General features: G+C 37.3%; 2 protein-coding genes across 4 annotated transcripts in view; one reads left to right on the top strand and one right to left on the bottom strand.

Moving 5' to 3' along the window:
• The window catches only part of LOC140153073 (tRNA (adenine(58)-N(1))-methyltransferase non-catalytic subunit TRM6-like), an 80488-nt gene that overhangs the window by 45307 nt on the left and 12637 nt on the right, over positions 1-22544 (top strand). The gene's annotated exons all lie outside the window — the stretch shown is intronic.
• On the bottom strand, positions 687-22328 carry LOC140153074 (monocarboxylate transporter 13-like). Of its 3 annotated transcripts, none has more exons than XM_072175687.1 (6): positions 22229-22328; positions 11930-12013; positions 10219-10467; positions 6363-6512; positions 4590-5417; positions 687-2941 (listed from the first exon to the last, which is right to left on the bottom strand). In XM_072175687.1, exons 3-6 carry the CDS (start codon positions 10418-10420, stop codon positions 2796-2798), a joined length of 1326 nt encoding a protein of 441 aa, XP_072031788.1. In that variant the 5' UTR covers positions 10421-10467; positions 11930-12013; positions 22229-22328; the 3' UTR covers positions 687-2795. The 3 variants fall into 3 exon arrangements, with proteins under 3 accessions (XP_072031788.1, XP_072031789.1, XP_072031790.1); XM_072175688.1 differs by lacking the exon at positions 22229-22328 and adding an exon at positions 16787-17025 and having other exon boundaries at positions 11878-12013; XM_072175689.1 differs by lacking the exon at positions 22229-22328 and adding an exon at positions 16787-17024.

The raw sequence follows: 22544 nt of genomic DNA, 5'->3' as shown, positions 1-22544 counted from the left end.
TTGAAGATTTGGGTACAAAAACTCATACTCTGCAACTTAAGGTCAAATTTTGCACTATGATTATGTAATTGAGGTTATTGGATTATGCCATTGGGATGAGGCTCTTGTGGTCCATAAGTGATAGTAGGTCCACAATGTCAAACTGAATGGTATAAAGTTTAAACATTAATCCGAATACAAAAACACATAAAAACTCTGCAAAGTCACCTAAATGCACACAGATGCCTACAATTTCATAAATTTACAATCTCTGCAAAATGTTGAAACTATTTTTATGATCAAATTGCATGCATGTATCATGTGCTTAAGCAGAAAATTCCCAAAATGATAACTAAATCATCATCCAAATCAAAGAAACCAGAATTTGGGGAAAATAAGAATATGTGTACCCCCGGGGTGGTGAATTCTCAAAGTGGTCTGCCAAAAATTGCTTGCCCCCCCCCTTGGCAGTGCCAAAAAAACCCTTCCCCCCTTTTTTCCCCTTTTGATGTGCCAAAAATCTTTGCCCCCCCCTTTACACACTAAGATTTTGGGGAACCCGAATTTAAAACCTTAAATTGTCTTATCATATAATGTGCATACACACCTTTTAGGTGTGCCCCCTGAGACGTATGAAACTTGCAAAATGAAGATCTAATATTGAAGTGATTTGGTGGACCATTTTGGCACTATAGTGTTTTAGTTTGTAAAAGCGATAAATTTGTGAAATGTCCGTCCATAAAGCCTTTCGTGGACAAATTTTCCTGTTATTGTAGACCTATTATGCTAAACATACATGGGCAAATGTCGAAAGTAGAAACAAAATGGGCACTTGTTTATTCACTATGCAGGGGGGATGTCTCCCATCAGGAATTGTAACATTTTGCAAAATGAAGACCTAATTTAAGCGATTTGGTGGACCATTTTGGCAATATTAGTGTGTAAAATTTTAGTTTGAAAAAAACGAAAATTTATGAAATGACGATCCATGAAGCCTTTTGTGGACAAGTTTTCCATATTATTCCTAGGCCTATATTGTGTTAAACATACATTGGCAAATGTCAAAAGTAGAAACAAAAATGGCCACTTATTTATCCCCTACGCAGGGGGTGTCTGAGGGAGTTGTCCCCTGAGAAGTTGGAAAATTTTGCAAAATGAAAGTCCAATTGAAGCCATTTGGTGCATCATTTTTACACTATTTAAATCCCAGGGTTTAATCATTGCTTTAAAGAAAAGAGAAAACAATTATTTCTATAATGCGTGAGATTTTACTAATTTGACAGCTCTTTGCATAAGATTTACTACCTAGGCGTGATATTATACTACCTTAGCGTGGGACCGTGAGATATTGACCAAATTTGTGAGACTCACGGCCAATGCGTGAGAGTTGACAGCCCTGCTACACGTATATACTGGCACAGCGAGGTAATGGTGAGCTATTTACGGTGGGGTATCTATTGTAAGCTATTAGGGTATAGTATATCTTCCCGCAAGTGACCAGATGTGTCGAGCAGATGCATACATAAGGGCGGTATATTCAAATGGTATTGTCTGGATCATTGAGTATCGATCATGCAAGTATACATGTATGTGCATGGTCGCTCCCCAGGTTTTGACATGAGAAATGATGGGACATTGTAATTTACAATGTCCCATCATTTCTCTTCCTCGTTATTGTGGATGCGTCTGCATTTGTAGTATGCATTATGCAGCGGAAGGTATACACATTTCTGTAACGAGGACGGAGAGATGTGGCGACGTATGTGAGACGCACTTTTGCATCACACTTTTACATCGCCATTCCCTGATTGGTCGTTGCTGTTGCTGGCCAGTCGACTGGCATGTGACGTGGGCCAGTCAATCGCTGCACAACTTCACTTATGATATGGAGCTTGTTGAGTTAACACATATATTTGTTTCTGTGCAAAGATCGCTTGACCAATTGTTTAGAAACATGACTTCCAAAATTATAAGGGGCAGTCTCTGTATGGTTAGGATTTATGTTTTATTAATATATCGAGTTATTTTGTGATTGTACTTCCACTGTCGTTTTGCTCCATGTTTTCTGTTCTCTGAGTTATTTTAAATAGAGAGGGCGGCCTATCTGCTGGAAATCAGGCATCATCCATATACCACACCCTGAGAAAATCATTACAATATATGTATATCTTTGAAAATCGCCGAATGTTAACCACAGTCACCGTGGCACAGTAGGCATCTGTAGCATTCATAGTGCCTTGGCAGTGGTTCGAATCCGGGTTCAAACCCTGGTGTGAATTTGAGTATTTTTTATTCTTTTTACTAACAATTTTTCAAACACGCCCCTGAATGAAATTGATGAGCAAGTACCCTTAAGGTGGTACTACACCCCTGGCCAATTTTGTGCCTATTTTTTGCTTTTTTTCTCAAAAATTATAGCGCATTGGTGACAAGTAAGATATGTATATTATAGGGGCAAGGATTACAACTACTGCACTGAAAATTTTATTTCAGCACAGCCAACAGTTGTGTAGTTACAGTCAAAAATGAGGGTAAACCAATATTTGATCAATAAATCAATATCTGCTTGTCTTGAGTCACTGAAATTCCAGTGTAGTAACTGGATTCCTTGCCCCTATAATATGTTTACATAACTTTTGTTACCAGTGTTTTATTAGTTTTTGAGAAAAATGCAAAAATAGTCACAAATTTATCAAGGGGTGTAGTACCACCTTAAGTACAAAACATGTGTATGGCTTAATTATCATATAATATCATTATCATTGGTCCATTTTTTGCATATCATATACTGGTATATATAGGCTTGGCATGAAACGTCACATAAGCAGATAGCGGGCCCTTAGATCTTGAGTGTATCTTCTTTGCATCAGTTCTATGAATGTACAAACTGTTATAAGTATTTCAAATCCACCCATGAGAAGAAAGCCAACATGGTAATATCCAGTAATGTCAAATGTGGCTCCTGTATCAAAAAGGGGAGAAAAAAAGAAACCATGGAATAAACAAACAAATAAAACAGAAGACATTTTGGAGGTAAAGTAAAGGTATATCACCACTTTTTCCATATTGCCATAAAACTTTAATCGCTTGAAAAAGGAATTAGTGTGAACTGATTCAGATTTACAGCCTTTTAACTTTGTTTAACCCCATGAGAACTACCTGCCGATTGGCCAAAAAGAAGTTTTCATTATCAATTGGAAAAAACAGCAACATTGTTAGAATAATTAAAAAAAAAAAAAAAAATGGGGTGAATTATTTGCAAAGCTCCATTCTGATTGGTGATTAAAGTGAAAATATCATGTAAATGACCAATCAGAGGCAATGTTAGATCTACAGGTAGTGCTCAGTGGGGTAATATAACCTCTTTCAGTCTGTATTTAAAAGTCACATCATTAATATTTTTGTCAATTTCTATAGTAGTGTTTTAATAGTGAGAAAGTGTGCCAGAGGTCATTCCCTTTTTGGTGTGTGAATGGTAGGCTTAGAGAAAAAACACAATTTTTTGACCAAAAATGCGAGATGGTAACTGCAAAATGCGAGATTGAAAAGTGAGATTTACATATGGAAAAGTTGAGTGCATTTGCTCAGCGATTGTCATACACGTCGCTTAACCACTGGGAATCCGGGTGAATTCCCTCTCTGCTGTTCTATCTACCCGCATGCTGCTCATGTGTTGATAAAATTTACACATACACACCCGGAATTAGCATGTTAAAAGTATCTTTTTCAATAAAAAAATCACTTCAAAAAATTCTGATGATGAGAACAGGGTGTCTTTTTAACTTTAAAACTTATTATTTTGCTCAAAATTCTGTGCCGTCAATGGAATATGTCCTAATTTTTCACTTTTTGCGGGGGCTACTCGCGTTAAATGTAACAGCCAATTAAAGTGACAGGACTTTTTCTAAGAACACGGCTGGTTTATTGACCTACTTGAGCTAAGGATTCTTGTGATATAAAACTTGGTTTGATTGGATAAGGGGAACAGGGTGACATTTTGCACTAAAATACGTCGACGAATCAGCCGATAGCTACTATCGAGCATGGCGAACCCGGATGTCTATTGACCGGGGTCATCGATCGCCAATAAACTCCCTATGCATGATGTGCATGCATGATGATAGGTCATTATTGTGCATGTTCATAGCACAGCTGACTGGTCAAATCTTTTCTGCGCGAAAGTGGGCCTAACTTTTCCATATGGCCCCAAAATTGGGGGGGGGGAAGAAAAGCAGACCTGATGCCAGAGAGACCAAAAATACACAAATATTTCTTCATAAATCAGCTTAAAAGGTCATATACGGAATGATTTGTGTAGTAAATAAAGAATATCACTTGTAATGTTTCTTGGATGTGCCAAAAATGGATCGTTTTTGCAAACTCGGGCTGGAAAATCGGGTCAAACTTTAAGCTTAACCAGTTGTAATGGTTTTCGAATTCTGCATATATCCGTCACAGAAACAGTTTTTTGTGGCAAAGCGAGTAAAGCAAAAAAGCGAGATTCACAGCGAGAAATGCGAGATTGTGTTTTCTCTCTAAGCCCAGTGAATGGCCATTCAAATCTAGCTTACTGATTTGGAGTCTAACCTACGATTAAGATACCCACTTACCTACTAATGGACCTCCTATCACGGCACCGAATCCCATGAAAAAATGCGTCCAGCCAACTGCTGCCATTATGTATTTTTCCTCCTCGGCTAAATTTTTGGCAATCACAATTGTCACAGCGTAGCTGGCGCCAATCGTTAGTCCAGCCCAGAACGCTAGCACGGCCATGAGGGGGTATTCAGTCGCTAGAGGATCCAACAGGAGGGAGAGTGCACACACAAGATGGATTAGAACAAACAGCATGGCATCACTGAAGATGTTATGGTCCAGTAGAGGTCCATTAAAAGCACGACCGATGATGTTCCCTATTCCGCCGATGGACGCTAAGAATGCAGCGTCGAATAGCGCAATGTCTTGACTGAGTGCATTTGGAACAAGAAACAGATGCCATCCAGCAAACTGCACTCCCGCTAAAAGAAAAATGAACTGATAGACTACAAATCGTGGCCGTTTGCGGAAAACATCGATGCTTAGCTGTTCTTGCATTAATTTAGCAAATCTTTTGACCTTCGTCAAAGACTCGTAAGGTGTGCCATCCTGAGGTGCATCGTCTTTGCCATAGATCTGCTGATACGATCTTTTCTCTTTGAAAGAAGAGGGTGGTCGCATGAGGGCACCGGCCACAGTGGTATGCAAGCTGGCAACACCTAGTATGATTGAAGCGCCACGCCAACCGTAGTTATCTATCATGCGCTCGGTGAGTGGTGGTAACACAATCATTCCTACAGCACCGCCAGCTGCTGAGATGCTGTTGGCTAAGCCAAACTTGTCGGTGAAGTACATTAGAAGTGGAGCAACAGTAGGGACTTGTACCATGCCATATCCAACACCTATAAAATAATGGAAAACAAATTACAGATAAAATGAGATAAGGAATGTAACAGTTTGGTTAAAAAATGACAACATATCCTGAAATAGCATGAGTTTTACCATGGAAACAGAATAGAATGCATATAGGTTACAAATTTGACAACATGCCAGTAAAGATTCTCCAGACTATTTTGAACTTTTTAATATATGATTTTTCCATTTGAAACATCTCAGTGTCCAACGACGCAAAAATGTCATGGGGCTGGCCCCTCTACTGTATAATAAATGAACATGCTATGACCTGATGATACACGTCAATGCACCCAATGTGTGAATACAAACTCCTAATAAAGTAACCTGATTATACAACTAAATTGCACAACTTCATCCGGGAACTTCATGAATATTGATTGGCAACATTTTCCAATATGTCCACGCTCAAATCAGGTACACTATATGAATAACAGCTTCAGTCTGTTGGCTTTGAATGATACCCTTTATCATTGACTTGTAATTTGTTGCTTATGAGCGGACATGTTGAAGTTTGAGCCCTAGCTTGGACTGATATACATGTAATAATAGAGGCCATCAGCATTTTTTAAGAGTGATCATGACAATAGTGTTTGTATACATGATTCGTACCCACAAGCTCCTCATTCACTTGCTTGATATGACTGACCTCATAGATTGACTGACTGCTAGTATTGCTCTATACCTAATTCACCTGTTTATATATTATCAATCATCCAGGTAGATCAAATAGTTGACTAAATTATAATTCTATTCAACTGATGATGCATCATGGATATGACGTGATACCGTAGCCATCAAAAATAGTCCAGTTGAATAGAATTATAATTTAGTCAACTAAATTCACCTGTTGTTCATGCCTTGAAACTTTTAACAGAGTTTACTAGTACCCACAAGATAGCCACTGTGACATCACACTGACGGCCTAGACGTACCTGCTAGAGATAGATAAAACGCCAGTTGATACCATGTTGTTGATAATGCTGATAGACACATAGCAATTGTTGATATGATGCCACCTAACATGATCAAGATCCTGGCTCCATTAGAACCCATCATGTCGGCCAGAACACCAAAGATAGGAGCTGCAGTATGGTACAAAGAAAAAAAATCACAATTAGGAAGGTCTACAGATGGCTACATTGAGCTATACCAGTTGAAATCCCGGGGCACTCCAACTTTGGAGGTGACGCGTATGTAGGGCTGTTAAGACCCCCTTTTTCAGCATCGCTGTCACCCAAAGACCCCATATTTTTTTACGAACACATGCTTCGCTCCGCGCTCTGTCACCCGAAGACCCCTATTTTTCCATTTGATCTGTCACCCAAAGACCCTTATAAGTTCAATTTGAACAGCAACTTTCATTTATCACTGATTTTGTTACTTATTTTGAAAAAATAAAGAAATTTGAAGCCATTTAGAACTAGAAATTGATTTTCAAGGTTTTTGTGGCGCTGTTTTGGTTCTCACCCAAAGATTCCATTTAAAAAAAGGTCATGTTCTCACCCAATGACCCCATATTTTTACATTTTGCTCTCACCGAATGCCAAAAATCATGCTCTCACCCAATGACCCCATATTTTTTACATGTTGCTCTCACCGAATGCCCCTTAGTGCGAAAGCGCCAGCCGTACACCTATATCCATTTCAAATTGAAGTGCCCCCCCCCCGGGTTGAAATCCATACACTTCTTTATGGAAGACATGACCTGAATCTTCCACACAGGGTGTGTGCATTAAAATGGGCTTGCCTGAATGGGTGGCAACATTTGAAATCTACACCTGCGCAAGTATGCACGTGTGGGAGATTAAGGCTGTGTCTTCTGCAGGGGGCCTATTAGGAATAGCCCAATCTACAATAAGGCCATACGGGTGTTGTTAATAATTATGACCCCTGGGTGAGGGCAAGATCTTGGAACAGCATATTGATTCCCCTCCCTCTCTGTGTGCCCAAAATTGCTTCTTTCCCCTTTTCTGTATGCCAAAACTTTGCTTGCTCATCCCCTCTTGATATGCCAACAAATGAGTGGGAGTGGGCTCCAGCACATGGCAAACATTGTAACTTAAAAGTGGTCTATATCCATCCCAGCGAGCAGGAAATTATACATTTTTGAATGCTTTTGAACTGTTTTTCTAGTTTCTACACAGAATTTTGAATCTTTTTCCACATTATACCATTACATTATCCATACAACAATAATCTAAATTGTGAAAATAAAGAAATTTCAACTCTGAAAACTACACTCGATGTGCTGGAAAGTTTCACTTTGTATAATTTTGAGGAATGAAATGTTTTGACATAATTGGGAGACTTGATTTCTTTATTGTCAGCCAATTTGATATTTTTACGACTATATTAACAAAACAGCATTATGAATGCAACCGAATTTGTGACCTGATTTTGAATGGTATAAGTATTGTAGGGCTGATGAATAGGACATTCAAGCATTTTTGAATTTCTTTACATTAATTTTGTTAACATTTTAGGGATGGATGACCATGAAAGCAATAATTTAGTTCCACTTCATTTGAAAGATTTCACCTTGCACTCTATAAATCAAAATTGTGATATAATCCCACCCCTTAAATTAAGTGTTGGGGTTCACATTATACAATGTAGGTCAGCATTGCTACAAGTGGGATAGCTTCGATGCTACAAGGGTCTTTGGGTTCCATGTTTTATGTTTGCTTATGGACCTTTTATTTGAGCCCTATCGCTAGTTTACATGAAAAAATCAATTATATTTGACTTCAAAAATCTGGTGGAAATATATCATCAATTCTCCATCAACAAATATTAGTTTGAAGTTAAACATGGCTGAAAATATATTGAATAATGAATACCCGTCTTGAGAAATATTTTGATTAATCGAAAAATAATTGATTTTTATTTAAATCGGGTACTCGATTATAGTTTAAAAACACCGTACTCGCAGTATCGACATTTTGATTTTATCAAAATTATCAATTGTTTTTCTATAAGGAAATAGATTTTAGGCAATGTTTTCAACTGATTTTTAAAATAGTTGCATCTTTATAGGTGATTATTAGCTGAAACTGCAACCAGAATAACAAGTGAAACAACTGTTCACATTTTCTCCACTTAAAATGCACAGCAATGTTTAATAGTAGGATTCTATGCAACAAATAATGTTCAACCTATTCACACGATGTTCAATACGTACATCAATACATCCAAAATAATCGCCCAAGCCTAACAAATATGTTTGCATCAAATATTCAACATGGAATAAAAAGTAAGAACCAGGCACACTAATTCTGTGGTAGAGTTGGTCAGTTAGGATTTTGTTTTTTAATCTTTCAATGTTTTGATCAATCATTTTTGTCTTATTTAAGGGGGTACTACACCCCTCAATAAATTTGTGTCTATTTTTGCATTTTTCTCAAAAACTAATAACACAGTGGTAACAAAAGTTATGTATATTATATGGGCAAGGAATCCAATTACTACACTGGTAGTAGAAGGCAAATCCTGTAGGAATTCCATTTGACCAACTTTTGAACATAGATTTGAAAGTTATTTTGGGATTTTGATTGTTCTGAATTATTTGTTTTCACCTCCTAAGAAATACAACTTCGCAATTTTAAAAAACTGTTTAAGGAACCGATGACCTCCTAATTATAATATGGATGGTTTTGGCAGCCATGTTGCAAAAGAGGGTCATCGGTTCCTTGTACAGTTTTTTAATTTGCTTAGTTGTATTTCTCATGCAAGAAAACATATATTTAGACACCAAAATCACCGAAATCGGATGTTGTTTACTATGGTCAGAATTCAAAAAGGTCGTTGACCTATGAACAGTTTTCATCATAGCGCCCGTTTGAAAGGTCTGACACATAACAAACTATACATTTTTGGAATCCTCATGACCACACGAGTAATTTGATATATTACTTGACATAATTGGAGCATTCTGAAAATTTGACCCCCATGTAACCTTGATTGACCCCTCCCTGGAATGCCCGGAAGTTTCAGGAGGTGAGCCCAAGCTAAATTGATTCAGAATCAATCAAAGATCCCAAAATAACTTTCAAATCTCTGTTCTAAAAGTTGGTCACGAACTGTACAGGACGGTCTTCTACTATGGAATTTCAGTGACCCAAGACAAGCGGTTCGTTATTTATGATAAGAAAAGATGTACAGCTACGATGTACCTCATTTCCGATCATATATACTGAACCGCTTGTCTTGAATCACTAAAATTTCAGTGTAGTAATTGGATTCCTTGCCCCAATAATATACATAACTTTTGTTACCAGCGTGTTATTATTTTTTGAGAAAAATGCAAAAATAGTCACAAATTTACCACAGGGGTGTAGTACCCCCTTAATCAAATTCACAAGTCATGAAAAGTCTTTGCAATTAAAGTAATAATGTGCGATTTACATTCTAAATTAATTATATTTTTTTCCCAAATATTATTGGTTTTCACTGAGAGATAAATTCTAGCCAAACAAATTAGTTATTGCTATTTCATACCAGCACTTATATCAAAAAGAAATTCAAGAAAAAATGAGGTCGTCACCATGAGCAAATGCCAGGGGGGGGGGGTTGGATGCTGACATTTCTCAATACCTACTTTTTGCTGCTTTTGCAAGTGTAGCGGGCACAGAAATTAATAGGTTTGTATGCTTTCTTGGTAAAAAAAAGTAAAACATTTCTGGGAAAGGTTCACTTTTGGAAAAAAAGTTAACTTTTTCAAATTCCACCCCCAATAAATCCTGGCTACAAATCAGAGATAAATAATTATTTTTATCTACTAGTACATACCTGTAAAATAAACAAATGCAAAGAACAAGACAGTTGCTGTACCGGCCTCAGCTGCAGAAGTGTCTAAATCATAGATGTAAGAATCCATCAATACTCCAAATGATTTGTATGTACCCAATAGCATGAACAAGGCACTGAAACGAGAAAATACCACCACCCAGCCCCAGTATTTCTCCCATGATGTGCGCTTCCTTGTTGCCATTCTTATTTACTTATATGCCTAATGATATACAACCACGATCTGCTTGCCTGAAATTGAAGAAGAAAAAACAATACAAACAAAAATGTTAACTTTAGAATGTCCAAATTGTCTTTGAATTCATTTCCCAAATTTGTTGAGCTCACAATACTGAATTGGACATGCAAGTTTTGATAAGACACCTAGCAAACAAATCCATTCTGAAATGCCAGCTGGCTTGTGTTTTTTTTCTCCTTTAGAGCCATTCCATGTCAACTCCAGGGATGTGCACCGCAGCACCTCTTCCTTTTTTTTCTTTTTCTGTGTGGTGGTAGATATTGATGAGAAAGTAAAATCCTGAAAATTTGAGCTTCATACTCCATTTCGATTTCCCGTGGCATCAATTTGAAATTTGGGGGGTGGGTCATCGTAAAAATGTATCGCAACGCCGAAAGACGATGTTTGGAGGTCCATGAATGTATAAAGGGAACCCCTACAACTTTGAAAAGTATGTATCCTGGGGTACATTTTTGTGTAGAATTCAAATCTGGCATCAGAAAACTTGTAACTCATTTACTCTAAAAGATATAGGGCCCTCAAAATGTAACTTCATCTATCCAGGACCAACTTCGGAGGGTCAGAACTCCAAAAGTAAAAATAATTTTACTGTCCATTTTTTTGCCAGTCAGAGCCCTTTGGTAGGACATTACTCTTATCCCATATCGAGCCTATTAGAATAATTTTAGCCGAGATAGTACCCATGCAAAACCCTAATTGTACATTTTGTGTACATTTTGACCCCCCTGAAAACCAATGTCAGACATTTTACCCCACCATCAACTTCAGGTATGTTGAAAATATGTTCTTGGCTAACATTTCTGAGAGATAGTGGCTTGGGGTCTTGATGACTTTGCTTTAAAAACATCAGTTAGGTTTGCCTACTCACATATGAGTCATTCCAGCCACATCAACAAAATGTGTTGGTTGGTCAGTGGTCATCCCCTCAAATGTTGCTGAAAATCATTTCTAGCATACCTCTTTGAGCATAATGAACACATGGGAAAAATGAATGCTCAACTCCAAGAGGTTTTGGAGATATGGCTTGTTAAAATTTGGCCCAGACCCCCACTTTTTGCTCTCTCGAGTCGCGTCGTTGAATTAGTAGCATTTTTACTACCAGAAATTCATGCCCCGAAAAAAATCCTTGCACCACCACTGATCAAAGTAGCAGTCTCAACTTTTAAATTCAGAAATCATCATGTTCGGTTTCTATAATAATAACTATTAGGAAAACTTTTTGAAGAACTTTTAGGCCATAAATATCAGTCCGAAACTTACTACAATCTTCATCAAGTGTCAGAACATAATACCTAGAACATAGTAATAGGGCCTACTAGTAACTAGAAATGCAAATACACTCACTTTATGAGGAAACCAAATAAAACCAGTAAAATGGATGAAATAATACTGTTTTGACATACCAGCAGAGAAGAAGATAATGGTTATGTACTGCAAGCTTCAAGGACTACATACCTGCAGAGGAGAAGATGATGGTTTTAGGTGTGCCCTTGGTGCTGATTATAGATGTACTGCAAGCTTCATCAGGACCACACAAACCTAGGGAGAAATGAATAGAGGTTATCTGTGTTCTATAACCTGCATATTCTTTCAGCAACTGCTATACCTTGTTTAGGATTTTCAAAAAAAGTACCTGCATGTGCAATCGTGACTGTTTCAAAATAGCCCGCCAAAGTCATGCAGGTAACTCCGAGGTCGTGCATTGAATTATTTTGAATAAGGAATACTATGGGAACCAGCGCCTTTTGTTAGAAGTCACACATGAGTAAAGTGGATAACCTCTATTGTTTTGTGTAGAGACTTTACATAATTATGTTTATTATCTGTGAAACCTTGAGTTTTTAAGGTGGTATTTGAGGCATTTTGGAAGCGCTCTATTCATGTTTTTAACAGATTAAATTGAGAAGGCCAAAGAAGACTGATCAACATGCCTTTTATTTGAAGCTAATCGGACACATGGTTTTCATAATACAAACATTTTAAATTTCTTTGTATCATATTATTTATCAATAATCAATATAGACCTAGTTAAGGGGACTCGATCTTTTGTGCATAATTATAGAGGGCCAGGGGATTCACTCTATCATTAAAAAAAATATTTGAAGAAGTTAAAGAGCCCTAAGAATAAAAAACTGTAGTGTAATTCACGCCAGACACAATTTCTTTATATGATAAAAATTAATTTTTGTAATTGATCAAAAAACAAACGTTTTATATCAATTTTAAATTTAGCCTGAATCGGTAAATATGGTACCTCTCGCCCTTTTTTAGGTCAATGCTGTTTTTACCATTATGCAGCGAACCATTGTTGAAGCTATTTCACATACATGTACAAAACATTCCACAGAAAGAATGAGTTGAAATATCTTTTGTTGATTTCGAATGATAATGTTATGAAGTCGTAAATTTTAAGGTCAAATTCCTAAAACCAAAACAAAACATTGCGACGCAGATATTTCCCGACTTACGCAATTTTATCATCACATCAGTGTCTTTATTATTTGTTTGAAACCTTTCCCAAATGTTCGTGCTCTTTTATGCATAAAACGGCTAATCTATCTTTACAAAACGCGTCTTTTTTTAGTAAACAAAAGGCTAAAGATAGAAAGATGGCATTATGAGAGTTATGATTTATCATTACACTCCTCCACTCAACTGCCACCGTGGCCGAGTGGTAAAGCGCTAGACGCGTAATCAAAGGAAGTTCCGAGTCGCCGGTTCGAATCCCAACGAAGCCTGTGGAAACTTTTTTTTCTTCAAAATTCATGATCACATTCCAAAATGAGTCACTTGTCGGTAAATCATGTATCGTATCCTTAATGAGCTAATATGACTTGAAAGTGCTCATTAATATGTAATTTTTACCAATATTTTGCTTAAAATAATGCATAAATGTTCATAACATTTTTATTTAATATTGGCTTCAAATAATTGGCTTCCAGATAATTTATGCATAATTAAGTACCTAGCCAATCTAATTTGCATAAGTAGCATTTATGCGTATTAGCTCATTAATTATGCAAATATGCAAATTAGAGGGCGGCTTCTCACTATATAATACATTAGAATATAATATAATCACTTTGACCAAGTTTCAAGGCAAAAGTATACAAAATAAAAGCTCCCTGAACATTAATGCATTGATTATTAGCAAAATATTGGCAAAAATTACATATTGATGAGCCTTTTCAGTCATTAACTCATTAACTACAATGATTATTGATAAAAACAGTAGGATACAAAGAAAATATCAATTGATATATTATGAAAACCTCATGTCTGATATGCTTCAGTGTACTTTGCCCTACTCTATTAATCTGTTTAAAACATGCTCAGACCACTAGTTTCCAGAAAATGCCTCATATACCTCCTTAAATTGTATTATCCCTGTATGGTACGCAATAAACCAACCGGAACGGTTTAAACAATTGAAATGGCAGCCATGCTGGAGGATAGTTCTAAAGGTGGGCTTACACGATGAAATTTCCATTGCAAGGCCCATTACTTAGTGGGTGAGATTATGTGCTCACTGACCATGAAGCTAAGCAATTGAACAAAATACACGGAGCAATGGGTGGCCTTGCAATTCCTTGAGCGTGCTCATAGGTTTGGGGATATACTCAAAACATAAGTAGTGGCTAATGATTTTCGTAATCATATCCAAATGGCTCATGTGTTGTCCTGAAAGCAAAAGATTGCCATCCTCTCCTGTATATCTATACAATTTTCCATAAAGAAAAGGCTAAGGAAAACTAAGATCAAAAGGGCTAAACACCACCACCACAAACAACATAGACCTACAAGTGTATTATAATGTAGCATGTGCACACATTTACCATGTTGTGGATGGTGAATCAAGCTGGTCCCTACACATTCCCAAATGAATGCAGTGACCAGCCGGTGTTCATTTAGCTGATTGGCTGAAGGAGGTTAGATTGCATGCAACAACCTTGAAAGTAGAGCAAGTCTCTACCTTTTTGCCTGTTGCTTTGGGGATTAATTTGCCTGATGCACGGGGATTAATTCTTGCAAATCCAAATTACACGGAGCAATCTTTTTCCAAGGTCTGTGCAACAGGCAATTGCATGGAAAATTGCATCGTGTAAGCCGGCCTTAAGCAGAGAAGATGAGAAAAGAGGAGATCGGCTGGAACATAATCCGATTGCCCACAGTTAATCCTATTCACTTTTCTTTGTTTGGAGTATTTAAAACACCACTTGTATCTTTACAGGTACCTGTTCATCCCCCACATGCTTGACTGATTTGGTACTTCTCTTTAGTTGAGAAAATATTCGACACACTGAAGTACATTGTTAAATTCCCAATCTGGCAGTCAAATCATTAACCTGGGTGACCATGATTTTTAAACGAGTGAAAAACCATTATATATCGCAACTCCCACACACAAAAATCAACATTTTTGTTAAGTTATGGAAAGTCAAGCATTCATAATTTTCCGTTAGTAAAATTAATATAAGTCAAAGGAAAAGAAATTTCAATGATAATTATTTGAATATTTGTGGCAGTTTACGGAAACTTAAAATCGGTGCAATCAGTAATTCAAACTCGTGCCAGTTTCTCCATATAATCGTGTTTTGTGTCCAAACGTGTCCAAAAATGATATTTGGATCCCAAATGAGGGCCTTTTTCACAGGAATCTAGTGTCAAACTTAATAGCAGCCGCTCATGCCGAACAAAGCAGAAATTATATTTCGTGGTCAACTGCCGTTTAGAACTAGACAGTCTTGACTCACAAAGCTACATATCGTATTAGTTGATCAATCGGATTAGATCATTATTTCCATCAATAGGCGGATGCACACATTATTTATTTGATGTGAGCAGCGAGCGACCTCCTCTTTTATCATCTTCTCTGTTCTAAGATAACTTAAGATGACAGAGGATCAGGTCTCTAGATCGATTCCAGAACCATTCATACCTATCACATGTGTTATTGTATTATCATGCGAATTTTCCTGTGGTACAAATATGGAGGACAGAATTTTATTAAAATGAGGATGACTCTGTTATGTACCCTCTATATATAGAGGCCCTGCATGCTTTTATCGATTGGCTCCAAACAAAGGATTTGAACCGGTATCCTTCACCGTAATCATGGCGCATTGCAGTCCATTCAATCAAATGTTGTCATCAACCTATTTGAGCGTAGTGCATTTGTTATGTGTATGAGATGACCTGTCACGGTAGATTGCAATCATGCTTTTGTTGAATGCATTTGAGAAGTCCGCCATATTTACGGTATACGTAATGGATACGTCATATGCACAACCTCTATAGAATGTCACTTGTGACAGAGTGATCCTCATTTAGGGGCTGTGCAATAATTATGAGCCCTCGGGGATACATTCATGGGGCGCATTTTAAATAAAATGCTCTAAATAAGGCTTAGGAAAACAGTACGGAAACGCTTTAATATGCAAATTTTCCTGCTCGCTGCGCTTGCAACATATATCTAGACCATTTAAGGTTTGCAAATTGGGATCCCAAAAATTTGGCATATGCAAAGGGGGGCAAAGATTTTGTTGCCGGCCTAGGGGGGGCAAGCGATTTTTTTTGGCGGGCCGAGAGGGTGGGGGCAAGCGATTTTTGGCAGGCCATTCGGAAATTTTACACCCCCCGGGCTCATAAAAGCAATGTCGGGAGCTTGGGTCACAGGAAGTGGGAAGAGATGATATACCACCACTAGCGTGCATCAAATGCTCTATGATGTTTAAAAATGTTTGTTTGATTAATTTGTTTCCATTATGTAAAAAAAAATAGCTCCTGCAAAATTTCGGCAAAATTCACATTTGTTTATGTGGGCCACCGGACATTTGAAAATTTGAGTTCCACAGATTCAAAGATTCAAAATTTAAGTATTTCAATATGTCAGCTCTTTTTTGAGAAGCAATATCATCACTACAATATGCCCCAAAAACAGAACTTCCCCACCAAACATAATCGCAAATTGACACGACAGCTTCATTCCAATTCAATTTATTTCATCCAAAACGGTCCTGTGATACACCTTCCCCAATCAAACACATTTGCATTTGATCATCTTCTACTCTTCCCTGAGTAGATCATTATTAAATAACACTTATGAAATCAATAAAAAGAAGCAAAATAAACAACAAATGGCAAGATGTTAGCCAAAGTCTGTTTGCGTTGGCTCAACCTGCTCAAATCATGAAATGAAGACAGCATGTCAAGAAAGTGGTCCAAATTGCAAGAAGTATTTCGCATGAAGGTACATTTATTTTGATTTGGGGATGTTGATTATCATGTTTATTGCAGGTTACATTAACTTACGTCCAATAAACTCCAACATCAGTGGATGATTTAAGTACTTCCCAACTGCCACTTCACTTTTCAAATCCCATTGAATTCTGTGCAAAAGATGTTGTTTGTGTGTCATTATTACTTGGTCAATTTCAGAACAAAACTGATGTGAGTATAAAGGATAATTGTAACCATTACTGTCCAAATTAAAATTTAACCATACACTTATATAGAGGATGTGCATATGACATATCATACAGCTTCATACCATAAATACGGCAGACTACTCAAATGCATTCAACAAAAGCATGATTGCAATCTACCGTGACAGTTTGTCTCATACACATAACAAATGCACTACAATCAAATAGGTTGATGACAAAATTTGATTGAATGTACTGCACTGCGCCATGATTACGGTGAAGGACACGGTTCAAATCCATTGTCTGGAGCCAATCAATAAAACCATGCAGGGCCTCTATGCAGTAGCAGAGCAGTGGTATCATGTTCACTCACACTGCTATGCCATATAATGCCAGCTACATAGAGCGTGTTTATAGTGAATATACTGCATATTGAGTATACCGTATACGATAATCCTTGTATATATACCAATACCCTTGCTGTTTATAGTGAGACACAGTTACCGCACAAATTATATACCAACTAACATTATCGTACATTTGCAATGGCCCCAAGGTCACACGGGGAATGTGTAAATATTGTGGTGTGAGCTATAAAGAGCCCATTCAACAATATGATCATGGCGGTGAACATGTAGCTTCTGTTTTGATAACTCTTGGGGTGAGAATCGTTCCGAATGTCCTGCGCGCATCCTACACATCATGAAGAAGCTCCCACTTCCGGTAATACCGCACACAATTTATACCGGTGTGTTTATAGTGGGAATATCTCGCCACAATATCCTTCGGTTTAAAAGGATATCGATGTACCGTACATACATATACTGCTAGTGTTTATAGTGGGCAAGTATCCGGATAATCTCTAACCGGGTAGAAATTGTACCGCAATGTACCGCAATGTACCGCACATCTGCTCCCACTATAAACACGCTCATAGTCACCCAGTAGGTGTTGGCTATCATCCTCTGCTCCAACATCAATAAACATTTACTTACACATTACTTACTTCTATATAGTAGGCCTACAATTACACGCATTACCACAGTTGCAAACTGACTTGTGTTCATTTGCACTGACTGGCTGTGTCTGATATTGTGAAGATTTGGCAGTGTTGTTCATATTTTGATTTTCTTAGTTGCCTTGACTAATAAAGATAATTAACATAGTAAAGGTAATTAAAATATATTAGAGTCACATGGTAGCTGTTACCAGCAAGCTTTAAAATTAAACGACTGATAAAGATTTATTATCAGTCACTGTTACTTAGAATGTACCATATTTAGGGTGTGTGTGATACAAGTGGGTCATGGATTTTTTTATAAAAAATAATTTGATAGCATGTTATCGTAAGATACTACATCCAAATTTTAGCGTCTGGACTATTTTGGTTTGTCAGATAAAAATTCTTGAAATTTTGGACCAAAAAAACCTCATAAAATGATTATTGCATTTACAGTGAATGGAAAATTGTGTGCCAATATTATCCCAATGAAAAACAGATTTTGAAACCTTCAGTTGGTCTCATATAAAAAAAGAGATCTTGTTGGCAGATTACGTTATTGTGGCCTTAATGCACAAATCAATTGTAGTCCCGGCCCCCAGGGCCTGGCAATAGCGAGGTCCGAGCCGGGACTTGGCCGGGATGTAACAGCTCAATGTGTCTTCGCAGTCTTGGGACATAGTGGGGAGTGTACGGGGATGTAATGCCTCTCAAACAGGCCGGGATCTACCCCGGGAGTGTACCCGGGACGTAATAGAAGAGTACTCAGAACTGTGCTGGGTCGTATGCGGGGGAAACACTTTTGATTGGCATAACCCGACCAACCCTAAAAGTAGGTCAGAACCTGACTATTTTTTTACAAAAAAAAATGAAAATAAATAAATTAAATTTCAAAAAAAAGGGAAAAAAAGTTTAAAGGTCTTTATCAAACACAATTTACCGCTTATAGGAGTAGTTCGTGACCCTAGCATCCTCTTTTTATGACATTTTTCAGTAGATATCCACGAAAAAAGCTTATTCCCAAAATTTCAGTTGATTCCGATTTTATGCTTGCAAGTTATGCATGATTATGTGTATTACACTGCTCCATAGACAATGCGTTGTAAATTTCGTTCTGATATACCAGAACGAAATTCAAATTTCACAATATCTTTGCTAAACGAATTAATCTGCAAGAAATTTTTGTACATAAACATTTTGTAGCCAGGGGTTTCCAGTGATATAAAAATCTCAACTTTTTTTTTTGAGACAAGTGGGGGGATGATGCTGTGGATCACGAAATGCCCTTTAAAAAAAATAATAATAACCCCTACCTACTAACCCTAATATTTTCATGTAATTCCAATCAAACTTTTTTGAGCCTTATGTATATATAAATACTCCCAAACAAGAATTACCTGAAAAATAAATGGGATCATGTTGGGGTCTGAATTTGAGAACAGTCAAAGTTTGAGTAATGAGGCTTTAATAAAAGTCTGTCGCACTATGCAAAATGTACTTATTTTATTAAAGCCATAACGTGTGATTTGCTTCACAGCAACGCCCTCAATTTTACTCGGATTTCTACTTTTTGCATAATTATAATGCCCAGTGATGTACTAAAATACCACGTAAAAGACTAAGCCTGAAGTGCTTTTGAAGTGCTTTTTAAAATAACAGTAAAATTTAACTTTTTAAATTAAAACCGGGTCGACCCGGTTTAATTCAGAGTTCATCGATCGACTGCTTGCTAACATCTCCCATGGATGTCAGCTTATGTGTACACACGTCGAGCGTGATGCTCCGTGTAGTATTACATGTTACGATCGGCGAGCGTAGTACACGCATTGTAGGCGCTGAAGTGAAATAGAAATTTTCTTCGTATACCTCATTTGTTTGGCTCGAAATTAAAAGGGGATAATGTGATCAGTGTGATCAGTGACATTTAAATAGGAATCTATTCTTCATGCAAATCACACATTATTGCTTTAAGTCCTAGTAGATCTATGCGCAATTTAAGGCTGACTTGTTATGTTATCATTTAATTCAATCATTAATCATGAAATTAATATCATAAAACAAAACATGTATACGATATATATGCTTATCATGCAAGAGCATGAGCAAATAATAACCTTTCTGGTTGATCCATAAACCTTGCAAATTAATATCGCATCTGCACCTGAAAGATACATAACACTTCTGAAAATGTTTTAATTTGATAATATGATAAGTTATATCAGCACCTTTTACAATGGGGAATTCGTCTTTGGCAATAGGTCACAACGAGAACCTGACATGTGTGACCCTACATCGCCTTCCTTACATGTATATTGTTTCTAGACGAATTATAAATATTTGTACAATTATTTTAGAATATGTTTGTGTTATTAATTACAAATGCATATATTTTTATTGCATTATTGACCACTTATTTTATATATTTGCCTGCTAATTTCCATGCAAATAACATCCGTTAGCAATATTTAAAAAAAACAGCAATTATTGTACTGTTGGGGGGCAGGTTGTTCAGTTGCCCCGAATGGAGTCTGATTAGGAGTGTAAGGTGCGAAGCCCCTCACGGGTGGGGCTTAGGGCCCGCATTAGGGCCCCTGGTGGAGCTCTGGGGTTTTAGCGTTTTAAAAGGCCAAGGAATCCTATGTTGAGGGGGCAAATTTTAATGTTTTTGCCCCGAATCCCCCAAATGACCAACAAAAGTGGGGGGCCTGTGCCCCCTGCCCCCCCCCCTTTGCGCATGCCGCTGGCACACTGCTATGATTATACATTTTCGATCTTCACGTTCTTAGTAATCACTGACAGTTTTTAATTGCACTTTGCAAAAGCGAAAAAAGGGCTTGTTTTATCTGCACATTTACTAAGCATGGAGATCTGTGAGATTGAGACTTATTATTTGCACCATAAAAGTAATATATAACATTGCTATGCTTTCTAACTGACTAATTTCACTTACATGGATGACTGTTGCACTTGTGAAAACATATACTAAAAATCAGTTTTGAAGAAGAAAAAAAAACCAAGCAAAAAAAAATTGGTATTATCTGATCATGACTTTAAGCATTAGTGAAAACAGACAATTCCTTATGGTTAGCATTTGTGAAACAAACCATTTCATAGTTAGGCCCACTTTTGCTCAGAAAAGATTTGACCAGTCAGCTGTGCTATGAGCATGAACTATTATGACCCATCGTCATGCATGCATGCACGCACGTCATGCACAGGGAGTTAATTGATGATCGATGACCCCGGTCGGGTTCGCCATGCTCGAAAGTAGCTGTCGGCCGTTTCGTTTTTAGGGCAAAATGTCACCCTGTTCCTCTTATCCAATCAAAGCAAGTTTTATATCAGAAGAAACATTAACTCCTGTATGCCAATAAACAAGCTGTGTTCTTAGAAAAAGTCCCATCCTATTAATTGGCTGTTACATTTAACGCGAGTAGGCCCCAAAAATAGTGAAAAATTGGCCCATTTTCCATTGACGGCACGGAATTTTGAGCGAAATAATACATTTTAAAGTTAAAAAGACACCCTGTTTTCATCATCAGAATGTTTTGAAGTGATGTTTTTATTGATAAAGATACTTTTAACATGCTAATTCCGGGCATGTTCGTGTAAATTCAAATTTAATCAACACATGAGCAGCATGTAGATAGATAGAACTGCAGAGAGGGAATTCACCCATGATCTCCCGTGGTTAAGCAGTGTGTATGACAATCGCTGAGCAAATGCACTTAACTTTTCCATATGGTGTACAGATATCAATTTTCTTAAAAGATATTAATGGGACGCCTCATAATGATTAATACTCTGCGTTCTAGCCAAAAGCTTCAACATTATAAAGTCCTAAGTTTTGAGATATTTTCTCTAAATATCAGGAGCTACCTCAAGAACCACTGAACCAATACTAGGCTTGATTGTACTCATTTTTATGCATTTTTCATGCTAATTCCAAAATATGGTCATGAATATTTACAATTCTGATATTTGCAGGGCTGTCAACTCTCACGCATTGGCCGTGAGTCTCACGCATTGGGTCACTTTCTCACGGTCTCACGCCAAGGTAGTATAATCTCACGCCTAGGTAGTAAATCTCACGCAAAAAGTTTTTTCACATTCTCGAGCGCCGTGGCTCAAATAATCATGGGTCAAAATGAACATTTGTGTCGGCAAATCCCGATACGCCTCTGTCTCACGCCAACCAATTCCAAAAAGTTGACAGCCCTGTATTTGTGATTTAAAAAAACCCAACTTGTTGTCTGCAGTCGACACCCGCATGGAGAGAGTTTTAAAAGCAGCTAAATTATACCTACCATAGAATAATATATTTTGTACCATATTTCTGAAAATAAGTTATCAATATAAAATTAGTAACTTGCTCAGAAACTAAAACCACTCCCAACCAAGAAAACTCGTCCTTACCGGTACCGTCATCCGGTTTCCACACAAAACACCTATAAAACCTGCCAAACCCAATTACCGCACTGATGAACCACAATCAGTTGTTTGTGAGCTGGTTCACTTCAATGTGAATTCAATATTCCCCAGGGGGAACCACCATTTTATTTGAACTTGTGTATAGTGTCTGCCTATACAAACTTTCAAAAGGAATCCTATGACATTCAGTATTCAAGTAGTTTGTGACCAAAAT

Source organism: Amphiura filiformis, chromosome 5 (assembly GCF_039555335.1).
Source record: "Amphiura filiformis chromosome 5, Afil_fr2py, whole genome shotgun sequence".
NCBI classification, from domain to species: Eukaryota; Metazoa; Echinodermata; class Ophiuroidea; order Amphilepidida; family Amphiuridae; genus Amphiura; species Amphiura filiformis.
The sequence above is the reverse complement of the archived record's forward strand: the minus strand, read 5'-3'. Positions and strand labels throughout refer to the sequence as shown.